This window comes from Notamacropus eugenii, chromosome 4, assembly GCF_028372415.1.
Source record: "Notamacropus eugenii isolate mMacEug1 chromosome 4, mMacEug1.pri_v2, whole genome shotgun sequence".
In the NCBI taxonomy this organism is placed as follows: Eukaryota; Metazoa; Chordata; class Mammalia; order Diprotodontia; family Macropodidae; genus Notamacropus; species Notamacropus eugenii.
This window is the reverse complement of record NC_092875.1, coordinates 285,456,284-285,472,380: the sequence shown is the minus strand read 5'-3', so window position 1 is coordinate 285,472,380 and position 16,097 is coordinate 285,456,284. Positions and strand designations below refer to the sequence as shown.

The 16,097-nt window shown below is 37.1% G+C and overlaps 1 protein-coding gene across 3 annotated transcripts in view; it reads left to right on the top strand.

Annotated features, from left to right (window-relative positions):
* ARMC1 (armadillo repeat containing 1) overlaps window positions 1-16,097 on the top strand; it is an 85,672-nt gene continuing 69,575 nt past the window's right edge. Inside the window, exons 1-3 of one of the 3 annotated variants that reach the window (XM_072604691.1) lie at window positions 1-261; window positions 6,501-6,716; window positions 8,707-8,759. In XM_072604691.1, coding sequence (XP_072460792.1) covers window positions 6,650-6,716; window positions 8,707-8,759 — 120 coding nt within the window. In that variant the 5' untranslated portion in view covers window positions 1-261; window positions 6,501-6,649. Of the gene's footprint in view, window positions 262-5,690; window positions 5,716-6,500; window positions 6,717-8,706; window positions 8,760-16,097 lie in introns of those variants that run through there. The other 2 variants (XM_072604690.1, XM_072604689.1) reach the window with 2 other exon arrangements.

Sequence of the window (16,097 nt, the reverse complement as noted above, 5' to 3'; positions counted from 1 at the left end):
GAGTTTCGGGCCAATGAGCGCGCATAGACGGCAGAGGTGATCGGGTCACAGGGCTAGAGTCTGCTGTTCGGTCCTTCTCCCAGGCCCTTAGCTCTCTAAAGCCTTCTTCTTCTTCAGGGGGTTGAGGGTGGGTGGGTCTCTTCCCGCAGCCGCGGCGGGGGCAGCGAACGGAGCCGCCTCCGCGGGCCTTGGAACACTCCCGACTGTGCGGCTTCACTATGCAGCGGGGCCTGGATGCGTGAAGCTGCCCTCGGAGCGTCGGTACGTTGGGACGTCCCAGCCCGCCGGGCAGTGAGGCGAGCTGCTGGGCAGGAGGACAAAGCGCCGGCCGGCCTGCCGGGCCGAGCCAAACGACCGGCGGGGCTTGGGGGGTGGGTCGGGATCAACCCAGGCTAGGACGGCTGGCTCTGCGAGGCCTTCGTGGTTGGTCGGCCCGACGTCCGTGGTTTCCCTTTTACCCCAGATTGGGTCTTGTTGGAGCCTGTGTGCCAGTTCTCTCCAACACGGCCCATCCGCCCCCATCCTTTCACTGGTCACGTCAATCAGCACTTAGCACTTGCCCCCCTTTGGCGCTAGGACCTGTGACTGAGCGTCAGGGGTGCAAAGACAAAAACCAAAAGAACACGAAACAGCCCTTGTCTTATGGGAGCTTATGTTCTATAAGGGAAACTGGAGGCACGTGAAGAAGCAAAAACATATACGAAGTAGCTATAAGTTTATTTCTGGGTGGGGGGTGCAGACGAAAGGCACCAGGAGCTGGGCTGGCTGTGCTTGAGCTGAGCTACGGAGGGTGACCAGGCATGCCAAGGTGGCCAAGGTGGGGATGTGAGGGAGAGCATTCCTTTGTACACAACCTTCCATCTCCCCGCTCTGCCTCCTTACTGGCCTGCCCTCCAAGTCTTCTATCAAATCCAGCCTCCCACCTGTCCCTCTGAGATTCCCTCCAATTTACTCTGCATGTGTGTATGTATGAATGTATGTAAATATGTATACGTGTAAACCGTACATAGTGAATATGAATTTGCACAACACCTAAAGTACACGTGTAGCTTACACGTAGTTGTTTACGCATAATCTCTCCCTTTGGATTATTAGCTCCTCCAGAGCAGCGACTGTTTTTGGCTTTCTCTGTAATTACCACTTCTAGTGCAAAAGCTCTGAATAGTTTTTGAATGGAAAAGGTGGGGGCGGGAGGGCGGGCGCGTGTTTGTGAAGTGTGTCGTGTATGAAAAATACCAAATAGTGAAGTTTTTCTGGAGTGTTAATGTAGGCAAAGGGAATGAACACTTTCCAGGCAGCCTGTAAAGGTAGGTGGGAACCAGGTTGTAAAAGGCTATAAATGCCAAATATAGGAGTTTGTATGTGAGTTTATAAGTAAGAGGGTTATGATTTTTGAGTAGGTGAGTGTGAATCGGAATGGGAAGAAATTGGGAAATCACTTAGGAAGCTGGTGCAGTAGCCCAAGTGAGAAGTGATGAACAAACTAGGGTGGTGGCCATGTGAGTGGAAAGAAGGGACTTGATGAAAGAGATGTTACGGACATGGACAAGAGTTGCCAACTGATTAGATATAAAAGGTAAGAGAGGAGTTGTGGATAACTGAAAATGTGAACTAGGGTGACTTAGAAGTATGGTGGTACCCTCAAAAGGAAGGAGAAAGCGTTTTGGGGAAAAAGATAGACTGCTTTGAAATTACCATAGAAACTTTACTTTTTTCTTGCCTTTTGGCACCTCATTTCATCTGCATCGTTTTTTTTTACTGTACTATATTTCGCTTCCTAATATTTTGGCTACTTTTTACCAAGTGTGGGAGTATAGCAGTGATAGCCACAGAATATTTTGGTGTAATTGGCTCTTTTCAAACTGTGCTTATGCTTTCTGAGCTGGGTACATTGGTTTATTTAAACTAACACATGTCATTCCTGATTCTGTTGTGCACATTTGCTTAAATCTTTGAGGACTACACAAAATCTGTTGATGAGCTTGCAGGGGGCAAAAATGTTAATAGTGCACATTGTTGTTCATTTGTTTCTCAGTTGTGTCTGACTCCTTGTGACCCCGTTTTGGGGGTTTTCTTAGCAGAGATACTGGAATGGTTTCCCATTTCCTTCTCCAGCTCATTTTACAGATGAGGAAACAGCTAAACATATTTAAGTGATTTGCCCAAGGTCACACAGCTAATAAGTGTGAGAACATAAATATTGCTAAGTGAATGTGTAGTCTTCTGAAAGTCTTATTGTTAAAATTCAGTTAAACAAATTTACTAAGCATCTACTTATGTAGAAGCAGCATTGCCAAGTGATAAGCAGCAAGCCTTGGAGCCAGGGAGATGGAGGTTCAAATCTTGTTCCTAACACATAGTGTTTGTGTGATCCAGTATAGGTTACTTCACTTCTCAGTGCTTTGGGATTCTAAGATTAGAGAAAGTGCCTCATTGCATTGGGTAAATGGAATTTCCTCACTAGGAATTTTCTATGCCAGTGAAATCACAGGTCCATGTCCTATCCCAGTCCCTATCTCTACTTGTGGGCAATGCTGTATGAGAGATGGGTATGCAGAAGCAAAGATGAAATGGCTCCTATTCTCAAGGAACTTGCTTGCATTTTCAGAGATATGAACTATGTACATATAAATTAAAATACTTGGTAGTTTGAGGAAGGAGAGAAAAGTAACAATTGGGCAGACCAGAAACTCGTGGGCGGTGGTACTTAGTCTGAACCTTGAAGAAAACTAGGGATTTTGAGACCATCTTTTCTCCATTTTATAGTTAAATCTAGTTAAATCTTCTCCTTGCCAGTGCCAGCCTTTGATCCCATCTCCTGCAGTTTGCTTTGTTCATCCCTCTTTTTAATCTCCTTAGCCCTTTGGTATCCAGATCCCCCTGATCCATAAAAATCTTTCCTTGAAGCCATGGTCCCATGCAGCTGTCAAACTTTATTTCTTCTCGCTTCACTTGCATATAGAAAAATTCATTTTCTTCATTTTCTTACCTCCTATTCCTCAACCCAACTTCTTCCCTGTCTTCCTAAGGTGAACTCCAGGGTCACCAGGGGGTCGATAAGTTCAATAGCCTTTTCTTAGTCCTCATTTTTCTTGATCTTAGATTGTTGAATGGATATCCCTGCTTTCTGAATACTCTCTCCTTCCAGACTGCTCTTTTCAGAATTCTTTGCAAGATCATCATCCTAGTCTTGCCTTTCCTGCTTTTGTAGTCCAGGATTCTGGCCCTCTTTTCTTTCCGTATGTTTTGTTTGGGTGCTCTTATCAACTTCCACCAATTTAGCTATCTTCTGCATGTAGATGACTCTCAAAGAAATACATGCATATCCAGCTCTTCTCTCTCTTCTGAGCTTCAGTCTACCTCTGTGAACACTTCCACCTGGGTGTCCTGTAGGTATTTAAAACTCAGCAAGTCCAAAACAAAACTCATTATTTTCCCCTTAAACTCCTAATATTCCTATTTCTCTTTAGGGTATCACTGTTCTTCTAGTCCCCCAGGTTTACACCCTTAGAACCATCTTCAGTTCTTTATACTCTCCTTCATCCCTCTATCCAATAAATTGTCAAGTCTTGTTATTTCCACCTTCACATCATCTCTCGTATCTCTCCCCTTCTTTCCTTTTGTGCTCCATCCACTCTAGTTCCTTTTCCTGCTCCAGAAGCTTCAGTGGTTCCCTGTCGCCTCTGATAAAACACAATTTCATCATTTCCCATGTAAAGTTCTTTGCAGTCTTGTTTCTGTTTATCTTTCTGGGATGATTACACATTATGCCCTTTTGTGTACTAAGTTCCAGCTAAGTCTTCTATGCCTGGAGTGTTCTGTACTCATCTCCATTTCTTGTAACCCCCAGCTCCCTTCAAGGCTCAGCTGAAATTTCACCTCTGACAATAATGCTACCTAGTATTAGTGTGCCTCCCCTTCTCCCTGTAATGTGTGTATATTTGTATCTTGCATTTACTTTTCAGTATTCATGGTGTATTCTCTAGACCCCTCCCTGCCCCCTGAACCTCAGTAGAATGTAACCTCCTTGAAGACACTATTTTGTCTTTGTCTCTGTTTTTCTAATATAATGCCTGGTGTATATTAAGCACTTTAGAAAATAATTATTTCAATCTCTGAGGTTTTTCCTGATCTGAGCTTGATTCAGTTATAAGGGTACCAGAGTAAGTTATTATGTACAAAAGGAACTGTGTTGAAATTGCATATTTTTATCTATTAGAATATTCAACTTTGTCTCCAACTTTTGAAGACAGTATCATTTCATTTTATTTTGTGTTAAAGCTGTTTCAGAAGTTTCCTAATTTCTGTTTGGTTCAAGAAAAATGAAAGCACATGCCAGAATTGTTGGTCTTTGAAATATTAGATAAGTCCCATACCTGACTTCAGTCTCACAACCCCTTTTTTTCTATTATATTAGGAACTTGCTGCTCATTTTATTCTGCCTGAATCTAAGTACATGGCCCAAGAAGACCTCCAAAATGTGTTTAAGCAATGAGTTTCTGCTTCAGTTTGACTGATTGGGTGTTTTGAAGCCTAATTACATATTGCTTCTCAAACTTGGGGTGGGAGAAGCCAGAAGCTATGGTTTAAGAGTATTATAGGAGAGGATAACATAAAACACTGCAAGAATTTTTTTTCCCCCAGGGGTTCCTCTTAGGTGGAAAAGCACTAATGAGGAACCAAGGTCTGGTAGCATGCAGAAAGTCCTGTTACTGATAGAGTGGTTGGCTCTCAGATAGAGATCTGAATTGGGTCATTAATCTGGAAACCAGCCATTGGTGTTCTGGAGGCTCTTTTTTTTGTACATATGCAATGCATTACACATACCACACATTAGCAATTCAGTACCCACATAGGGAAACATATACTAGCCAATAATAAACATAACCTAAAGGAAGAACATTCCAATAATCATTCATAGTGTGCCCATTTACACTTTTTTTTTTGTATGGTGCCTTTTTAAAAAAACAACTAACAATTGAAGCTATGTAAAAGGGAATGTGTTATTCTGAATGATAACTTGATTTCTATAGTGTAGAGGAGATTCAAGTTCAGATTTGAACTAGGTGGCCTCTCGAGAGGTCCCCTTCATCTCAGGATGATATGACTGAGAAATCCTTCAAACTGTAGCATTGAGCAGTTGATAATAAGTCAATACTGTATAAATGTGGCCATGTGTATATTTGGAAGGAAATATGTAGATTTATATCAAATGAGACAGCATTTGTGAAGTGTTATGCGAGCCTTAGAGCACTATACAAATGCTACCTGTTATCTTTATTTCTTTATATCATCTTATCATCACCTTATATACCATGTATTTTATAAATACAAATTAGTATAGCAACGATACTTGATTTGTGTGCAAAAGTGAGCTTAGGTTCTCCAAGGCAGTGCTGATTTAGCACTTTTTGTCGACTTAACCAAAGCTGAAAAACCAAAGAGAGATTGTTTCTACTGTCTGAGAACCAGTTTAGCTACAAGGGGAGGAGGATTATATCCCTGTAATTTTTTGACTATGGTGTCTCAGGAATAGATACATTTACAAAAATGAGAACTTGGTCTTTGAAAATTTGACTGTTGTTTTAAAGTCTTTTTAAAGATTGAGACAACTTTTCAAGGTCAAGTGATCTCTAATACCTTTTCTTTTTTGTTCCAGTGTAAACAAATGGCCCAGATTACTTTTTCATTAAATAAGAGAAAATCTGCTGAAAAGTAAGAACTCAAGTAACCTACAAAATTGGTTTTTTAAACTTTGGATATGAATAGAATTTTTACATGTATTATACCTACTTGAGTTTCATCCTTTAAAACAAATATTTTTTAACTAGAATAACACAACTATAATATGAAGGGGTTAGGTTTAATGATGAAATACAGAGAAATTAAGTACTTTTCAAAATATTTGTTTTTATAAAGTTTACTATGGTCTCCTGCCTAGGAAATAATACTACTCTACTATACCAAAGTCTACCATTCCTAATCAAGCCAGGTTTACTTCCTGCAGCTTCTATTCTCTCTTCCACTTCTGCCTTTTGAGGTCAATTAGAACAAGTTTAATCCTTCTACTATGTGACAGTTCTTCAAATGTTTGATCTAAACTGAAATGAGAGTGTTGGACTTGATGGTTTCCAAGGTCCCTTCTTTAAAGTTATGCTCCTGTAATTTTGTCTTCTAATCAAAATATTTCCAATTCTTTCAACCACTTTTCATATGATAGAACTTTTAGAATTGGTACCATTCTAGTTGTGACCCCCTTTTGCACTATCCAGTTTATCAACTAAACTTTGACTCTCAGAACCGAGTACAATGCTCTAGAATTGTGATCTGAGCAGGGCAGAGGACAGAGACTTGTGCCTCCTGAGTCCTTTGTAGATGCTTCTCAAGGTAGCCCAGCCTCCCTTTCTTAGTTCAGCTATTCACTTTTTAGGTTTTCTGTTGTAATTTAGGAGATTTCAATCGCTGCTCTGTGGTGCTAACTAATCTGTTTTTCTCAACAGAATTTTAAAAATAGACTGTTTCTTCGTATGGCATAGAAGATGAGCTCTACCGCCATGAATGACGAGCCTGATGCACTATCGGTAGTTAACCAGCTTCGGGATCTTGCAGCTGACCCACTAAATAGACGAGCCATTGTCCAGGATCAAGGATGTCTGCCAGGCCTTATTTTGTTTATGGACCACCCAAATCCTCCAGTTGTCCACTCAGCTTTACTAGTAAGTGATACCTTAGTACTTATAAAATGCTCTAGTTTTTAGGTTGGCTATTCCTTCAAAAAAATTTGTATATTTATTGTTCCCTCTTGAATATTTTCCCTGTAGTCTTACTGTGTCCATCTAATCCCATTTGCTTGACTTTTCAACTCATTGCAGTTCTTTGTCATTAAGGTGGTCTTTCCTTTATTTTCATTAGTTCTTTTCATCTAAGAAAGAAATATCTAGTTGAAAAAGCATTAGAGACAATTCTGAGTTGTCCTCACTTGGAGAATAGTACAGGTAAAAAATCCTTTGTATTCAGTGTTGAACTATGTTTTTTTCATACTTAAGAGCATGTTTGTTCTCATGATTCACTATAGTTGGAAGATGTGACCTTATTGATTATATAGCTCACAAGTGCATAGTTGTCCAGCTTTCCCATTCTACTTTCTGCCTTAGAACTCTTGATTGTTTCTGGCTTCCTTCCTGGGAACAAATAACATTGCTTCTTAGAGTGATGGAAATGGCTATAATTTAGAAATTTATATCTTTCCTAGTCTTGGGAGGTTATTAAGTAATTGAATATATTTGTTAAATAAAGTGTTTTTCCCATAACTTTCAGTTCTATGACAAAAAAAATCCTGTTTACATAAACAAAGTACCATCACCTCTGAGAGACAGTATGGCCTAGTAGATATTGAGCCAGCGCTGACCTGAAGAAGTTTTAGTCCTGTTTCTGCCGACCAGCTTGCTGGGAGCCCGGGGTCAAGTCACCTGACCTCTTAGTGCTCTAGGTTTTCAGTCAGTTTCTTGGCTAATCTGCATCACTTTCTACACCAGGTGTTCATGATATTGGTGAAAATAATAGGCTTAGATTAAAAAAAGAAAGGTTTCATATTTAGATGTATGGGTACTCCTATGGATAATGAGGTATGCTTCTTGTAGGTGATTACCAAGACACTTAGGTGACTGCTATCTTTTCTAATCCTGTCAGTAGTTTTGAGGTTCATGTGTGTATGTTTAAATTAGACCTTTGATTTCATATGGGTAGGAAACCTCTTCTCCCCCCTTTAGAGATGCCTCCCCTGTGAGGAGATGCCCTTTACCAATGCAGATTAGCACCTTCTCTGAAATTTATAATTTTAGATGGTTGTCTGGGAACTTGTCACTTGGACCAGGGTCACATAGCCTCTGCGTGTCAGACTCAGGACTTGAACCCAGACCTGTTCTCAATACCATACTGCCTGTTACTTATAAAATCAAATGCAATAATAAGAAAATCTCTACATAGCAGAATATTTCTAACCACCTAAATTATCATCCTTTTTTTTTTTAATTGGCTACTAGAACAAAGTTCCATAATAATAAGAGAATTTGAACAGTTGCTAAAAGTTTGTAGTAACAAGATCTAACGTGCAATAGTGCAGCATACAGTATTATTAATGTTAAACTATTAACAAACAAAGGCATGCAAAATTAGGTGCTTTTGAGTTTCCTTTGCTGAGGATGAAAAGAAAAGGCCTGTTAGTATTATTTAGAGCCTTTTTTTTGAAGAGAATATAGGATAGACCTATATGTAGAGAATGTAGGACTGAGCATAGCAGTGAGATGGAAAGGGGCAACGTAAAAGGACACGTCACGTCACATACTGTGGAAGCAGGTGTAGTAGTTTTAGGAGGAAAAAATCAGCATATGGGTAATCTACTGCTAGTTCCCTGAAACTTAAATTTTATTGATAACTTTTATTTTGTAAGACCGAGACACTTTCTGAAATCTCACCCTTTTCTATTGCTCCCTTGTAACAAAGAAAACACTGAGTAAATTTAAGCAACATAGTTTCAGAATCTGCCAGTGTATGAAACATTAGGCACTTGTAGTCCTCTCTGCCATTCTCTGTTAAGAAAACAGAAGTGTATGATATCATTTATCCTCTAGAATTAATAGTAACTGCCTAATTTGAGTTCAAGTGGCTTTTAGTGGTGTTTTCATTTATGTTTTTCTCTTCCTACAGTCCTTCCAACACTATTTCTGTCTTTTGTCATCTTTTCCAATCCGATGGCTGAGGTAAAATGTGATAGTTGTTTTAATTTGTATTTTATTAGTAATTTTGAGCATTTTTTGATATGATTGTGAATAGTTTACATTCTTGCTTTGAAAACTTGTATCAGGTTCTTTGACCACTCAACAGGTGGTAGTTTCTTAAGGAATAGTTTCAGTGTGGGATCTGGAATCATGTCAGTGAACTTTGTGTGTGTGTTCTGTTCTGTGAAAATCCATTGGTCTGTCTTGTATTGAATGGATTTTTTACTTATGTATGATTTTATAATGTCATGCATTGGTCATTTGGTTCACTGTTACACAGATCTTCTAATGTTTGACACATTTCATTATACAATATAAAAAAAATTTGGTACTATCTCCATTAGAAAGTCTTTTTTTTTTTTAAATATTGGGAAGCTGACAAGCATAGGGTGGGAATACAATTTTCCCAAAATTCTAATTTTTGCTTGAATACTCAAATTTTATCATTGGCAATAAAGACTGTCAGTTGTTTTCCCTGAAGTGACAAGTGTACTTCAGTCATTTTCAAGAACATGTCTACCAGATACGTATGTCTGAACAACAATAGTTTGTCAGTTCTTTCAAGAAAAAAATGGTCCATGAAAATCACACAAGTGCTTTTCCTAGAAACAACCATTCTTCAGTATCTGGCTTTATGCATACTGCACATTTCATCATACAGAATTTTAAAAAGACATATATTCAAGGTTGAGATTTAATAAAATTAACTTTTATTGTTTCATCTTGTGTATGCTTAATTGCAGTTGGCATTTGTTTTAACTGTGAGTGCATGGTAGTGAAGAATACAATGACTACTAATATAGTTTAGTGCCACTACCTTGAATCCACCTAAATTGCCAGCAGTTTTACCCACCATTGGTCTGGCACCATAAAAACAAATGTTAATATAGTTATTCTGGAATAAACTGTGAGATTCAAAAAACTTATTCAACATTTTCAGTGTTTCAGCACCACTTGTATTTGTTGCCAAGCATTCACATAAAAGATCTTTGATGTTTATTTGGTGCTGATATTGGATGAATGCAATCAAAATGGTAAATATAACCATGTATGTAGATTTGTACTCTTGTGAGTCTAAAGTATGAATTCTGTAAATGAGATTTTAATTCACTCTTAATGCTTGCAACTAAATCTTAACCCACAGATCATGTAACCTCAGGAAAATGCCATTGTTCACTTGAGAAAATGAGCCTGAAAAAGGCCTTAGTTTTCTTTCCTTAAAAGCAAAATGCCTTAGTATTATTAAGAAAATTATTTTGACCTTGGTGACCTGGTTGTGTTCTTCCACCCACAGGGTCTGGGAACCATGCTTTGAGAACTACTGGTTTTATATACAATGTGACATTGAGTTTATTGGTTTTGCTTAATTGTTTTTCTTTATTACAAGAGAAGTCTCATTGAGGGAAATATCTAGAAATGATTGTGTTGTTAAAAAAAAAAAAGAGTCAACAAAACTTTGGAAAAATGGGGTTCCCTACACCCAGGAAGTCACAGTTCATCTTTCCTCCCTACCAATAAATTAAAAAGAAAAAAAAAGAATTGGACAAATAAAACCCAATCTAAAATGACATTAAAAAATCTCCTAAGTCCTAAAATCTGTTTTGTTGAGTTTTTTATTTTATTTGAGTTATTTCATTATTTTAAAAAATAATAAAGTAAAAAATAAAATATGAAATAAATACGTACTTATGTTTGAATTTTACTTATTTTATTTTTTATTGTATTTAATATTAGTTTTGCACTGTATTTCCATGTTAGAAGTGCTCTAGAGAGCACATTGTAAGCAGTGATATGATTGTCTTTGCAGTGCTTTTATTTGTGTTTGAAGTAGTTTACTTTTTTCTTCAATTACTGCCCACATTTAAAGCTTAGACACTAATTTTTGACAGATTACTCGTCTGTTTTTGTCATAAGTAGGAAGGTATAAATTAGTGTAATACTAAGCTATTCTGGTTGATAATTTGAAGTGCCCTTGTTGACAAGAGACTCCACAGCTAGAGCATAAAATACAATTCTTTGAAAATGGTATATTGTGGTTTAAAGAGACCATACCTGGGGGATGAAACTGCTGCCCTTTTTACAGTGGATTCTTATGAATAAAACATTTTACTACACTTTGAAGTTCTATGCATTTTTGATATCAATATCTTCTATATTAAGTTTTTATTAGTGAGAATTTATTAGCACTCATTATTCTTCAGGCACTGTGCTAAGCACCAGAGATAAAAAGAGAGGCAAAAACAGTCCCTGCCCTCATGGAGCTCACAATCTAATGGAGGAGACAACTTGCAGCCAACTGTGTACAAATAAGGCAAATGCAGGATACACTGGAGACCATCCTAGAAAGGGGATTCTAGAATTAAGGGTATTTTGGAAAGTCATTGTTTTAGAAACTGGGATTTTAGTTGATATTTGAAGGAAACTAGAGAAGCCAGGAGGAAGAGAAAAAGGGGGAAAGGAAAGAATTCCAGAGAAAGAGAAGTATATCTTTTAGCAAAATTAGATTTTTACATATTCATGTTTAAATACTTCTTTTCTTTGAAATAGGACATTCATTTGCTGTTTTTTTCTGCTGTTGCTTTTGTTTATTCGCTTCCCGTTGACTTTTCCACTAAGCACCTTTAGGAGGAGGGGAGTTATTTTTGGAAAGAACCTTGAATGTAAAATCAGGATTTGGCATCTCTTTGGGTTTTGCTTTACCGGCTTCTCTTTGTATGTCATCACCACTTAAGATCCAAAATTTGTTTTGTGTGGAAGATAAGATGTACTTCTCAGATCCCATTGGAACTGAGTAGCACTGGATTCTCAGCATTGTAAAAGAAATACCAAAAAGTATATACTTCACCATGGAATAAGTATTTAGTCTTTAGAAATTTTGATCTTCTACTGGTATAACCTTGAAATAGAAACATGAAAACAATCCCTTGAAGTGAATTTTTCAAGCTTTGATAAAAGTCAGACAAATTATGAAGTCCCTGCTAGTGAAGTCATATTGCCCTTGACTTTGGTATGTTTAAAAAAGAGCAACAGCAGACCGAGACACTAAAATTAGCATGCAATGTCGTAGCTTTTTATAGAGAGATAAGGGTTTGGTCAAGTTTTTAAAATGATTGATACTTTAATCTTAAGAGCAAGGTCATATAAAGTTAAATGTTCTTTGCAGCAGAACAGAAGTATGTCATAATTCTAAACTTGCCTAAATACTTTTAATAAATATTTATGAATACCTTCTTTTTAACAGCTCTTTCTCCTTGTTTTCTTTTTTATTTAATATTGACAATTTTCAAAGTCCTATGGGAAAATTAAAAGAGAAGATTCTACTTTATTAGGCAAATATTAGATGATAAAGTTCTTCTGGTCAGGAACTGTGTCTCATTGTGCTGCTTAGCACAATGCATTATATATAGTAGATGCTTAATCAGTGTTGAATAAAATAACAGTGGACAGAGAAGTTTTTATTTAAAACAATGAAAATGGCATTTCAGGTCAACAAATGACTATTTAAATGCCCACTATATCCAAGGTACAATGCTAGGCTTGAGGAATGTAATGATGGATATGACACAGACCCTGCTTTTCCTTTAGAGTCCTATGAGAGAAATAACAAATCTTTCACATTAATTGATATACACAGAGTAAGTGCAAAGAATAGAGCTAGGAAAAGTATTAGGGAAAATTTGAGTAGGGAGATATCGTTTTCACTTGGGAGGAGGAAAGACTTAATGGAGAAATTGGCATTTGAGTTTGACCTTGAAAGAAGGGAGGGACTTCGATAGATGGTTGAAGTGGTGTAGATTCTGAATTGAAGAGAGAGCGAGACTGGAACTGGGAAGACAATTAGGAAACTATTATTACACTCTGTAAAGAACAAGAACTTCAGTGGTTGTTGTGGGAGGGCGCAAAAAACAAAAAGGCCAGGTGCAGAAGATGGAAATCAGAATTAATACCTGATTGAGATGTGTGGTGGTAAGGAAGGGGCAAGAGTTAAGGCTAACTCCTCTAGTGTATGGCTTTGGTGACTGGGAAACAACAGGTGCCATTAATAAAAATAAACTTTTCTGGGAAGGTGGGAGTGAGGAAGATAACAAATTCGGTTTTAGATGCTTTTATTTTGATCTGCTGATGGTTTATCCTGATGGATATTGGAAATAAAGGACTAGAGTTGAGATTCAGTGATGGTAGGGATTTGAGAGTTAATCTATAAAGGGTGATAATTGAAATTATGAAAATGAAAGGAATAATCCAGGAAGAGAGTATAGAGAGAAATTAAGAGCTAGAGTACAACTTTGGAGACTAATCTTTTTTGTTGAAGAAGCAAGAGGACCATGAGGAATCACTAAGAGAAGGAGAAATCAGAGAAGTGAGAGAACCAAGAAAGTATATGATCCGTAGAAGCCAAAGAAGAAGAATATATGTTGACAATTTTAAAATTAACTCAAACATTAAAAAACCGTTTTTTTGACCTTTTTGATTTCATAGCTGTTTAGGTTGTTAGATTTCATTTTTACTCAGACTTTTAACAGTGGTAAAGTTTACAAGCTTTTAACAGTTTTTTTTAATACTAGAGTGTTAGAACAATAGTTTTTTAGCAGGTGGTATGGAATGTCATTTTACTGTTATCTCCTTTTCCACCTTTCCCAAAATCGAGAATGGTAGGCCTCAGATATTAGCAGGCACTCAGAGAAAATATAGAAGTGGATCTGTCTGGAAGAGCTAGTGTACATTCTGCTTGTGGATAGAATGTATACAAAATTATAAACCTGACTGCTCCGGCCAAACATTTAGCTTGTTGAGTGGATTTTCATATAATCATACCAATACAACTTGGAAGGTTTTATGTCAGGATAGTATGTTTTATTAATTTAATTTCATCCTGAATATGAGTGATTGCACTTTATATTTGAACATTCTAATCTTTCAGTTTAGTTTTCCAGTACTAATTAAGTTTTAATGTGCAAAACATAGTTATCTAGATTTTTGGAAACACTTTTGATATGTAGGTTCTTTGTAATTTTGTGTCTCTGAATTTGTTTCTTATTACTGCTAGATGCCAGTTCACTTTAACCACATTTTAGTGTGGAACACAGATACCAATAGCCTTGTCTTTGAGTATTTTGCACAGTTTCTGAGAGGAGAAAGGGATAGATAGGAAGGAGGAATTTTTCAAGTATGAGTACAACTACCATAAGAGAGGCCCTGACTTTGTAGCACACTTCAAGCTTGTTGAGTTGAATTAAGCTGAGTTTCAGTTTTCACCATCTTTTTTATATGGTATAGGGCATAATAGAACTTTGTTACCAGTGTTTATGATAAATGTAAGCACTGTGAAAGAAATACTTTTCCTTTATTTGTTACATATAACTTTGCTTTGCATTAAAAAGCCTCTATTCCCTCAGGTAAGAAGCTGCAACTCACTAATTGCTGAGTGAATCAAATTGCTTCTTAAAGGTTTATTTTCTGGATCTGAAGTTTGGTTTTTTATTGATTTATTTCCCTAGTTTCCTGATTCTGCTTTCATCCAAAACCAGATCTTTGCCCACTTGCCTTTGACACTATTTGACCTGGGCTAAGGTCATTCTTATGTAGTATAAAGAAAGAATCCCAGAGGCTCTCTGCTCCAGTCTGATTCCTACAGCTGAGAGTCATTTATGTGGCTCAGAGCCCTCCAGTGAATGAGAGGTTTCCTTTAGGCTGCCAGTTCGGCTTTGGCATCTTGAATCCTGGAGTTTTTCTTAAAATCAGCCTGAATCATCCTCTCTGTGATGTCTGTCTGTTGCTCCCAGTTTTCTCTAGATCCAGGAACAGTATCTCTAACTCATCTTTTTTGTGTCCAGCCCTTCAGTTACCTGAAGATACTGTCTGTTTCTGCTAAACACACTCAGTTCCTTCAGTTGATGTTGATTCATATGGCGTAAAATTTGAGTTCCTGCACTATATGGTTGCCTTCCTCTGAATGCTTTCCAGCACGTCGTTGTTCTTCAATGAAATTTAGTAAACGTTTATTAAATGCTAAATGTGTGGTCAGATATTGTCAGGTGCTAATAATGCAAAGATGAAAAAACAAAGCAGTACATATGCTGCAGGAGTTTGCTTTCTATTGGAGAAAAGAGCATGTAAATGGACATTATAATTCAAAGTATATACAAAGTAGTTTGTTGGTGGGGATCAGAATGGCTTCATGTTGGAGGTGTTACCTAAGTTGAGCTTAGAAGGAAGCCATGGATTCTGTAAGTCCTTCCCAAAATGTGTTATCAAAAGGTAAACACAGTACTTGAGGTGGAAATCTGAGCAGAGGAGAACTGGGTGAATATACATATTTATCTGTATCTGTATATTTCCAGATTTATCTGGAAAGGCAGATTAGGGCCGTACTGTAAAGGATTCAAACAGGTTCATAGGTTGACTTGCAGGCAATAGGGGGACATTGAGCAGTGGAATAACATGTTCAGAACTGTTTTTTAGGAATATCAATTCAGTAGCTGTGTGGAAGTTGAATTGGAGAGGGGAAAATCTAAAGTCTGAGGAACCAATTAGAAAGCTATTCTAACAACTTATCAGATAGATAAAGGCTTGAACTGAGTTGGTTTCTATGTAATGGAAGACGATTATAGATGCTAGATATATTGTGGAGATGGAATCAACAATAGTTGACAGTTGATTGGGTAAGAAGGCTTAGGAAGATGGAGGAATTAGGGACAACATAATGAGTAGAAGAATGGTAATGCCCTCAATAGAGACGGGAATTAATATATGGGGAAGTCCCAAGGCAGACTCTTTTTTATTAAAAATTATTTAATATTTTTCTTTTCTCAATTACATGTAAAAATAGTTTTAACTATTAAATATTATTAAAAAATTTATAACTTTTGATAGTTAAAATTATTAAAATAGTTTTAATATTTGTTTTTAAAATTTTGAGTTTCAAATTCTCTCCCTTCCATCATTGAGAAGGCAAGCAATTTAATATAGGTTATATATGTGTAGTCATGCAAAACATTTCCATATTAGTCGTGTTGTAAAGCAAAATATAGACCCCCCCCCCCCAAAAAAAAACTCCAAGAAAAATAAAGTTAAAAAAAAATGCTTTAATCTGCATTCAGACTCCCTCAGTTCTTTCTCTGAGGATGGATTGTATTTTTCATCATAAGTCCTTCAGAGGTGTCTTGAGTCATTGTGTTGATGAGAATAGCGAAGTCATTCACAATTGATCATTTTACAGTATTGCTGTTCCTGTGTACAGTGTTCTCTTGGTTCTACTCATTTTGCTTTGATTCAATTTATACAAGTCTTTCCAGGTTTTTCTAAGAGTATCTTCCTTAT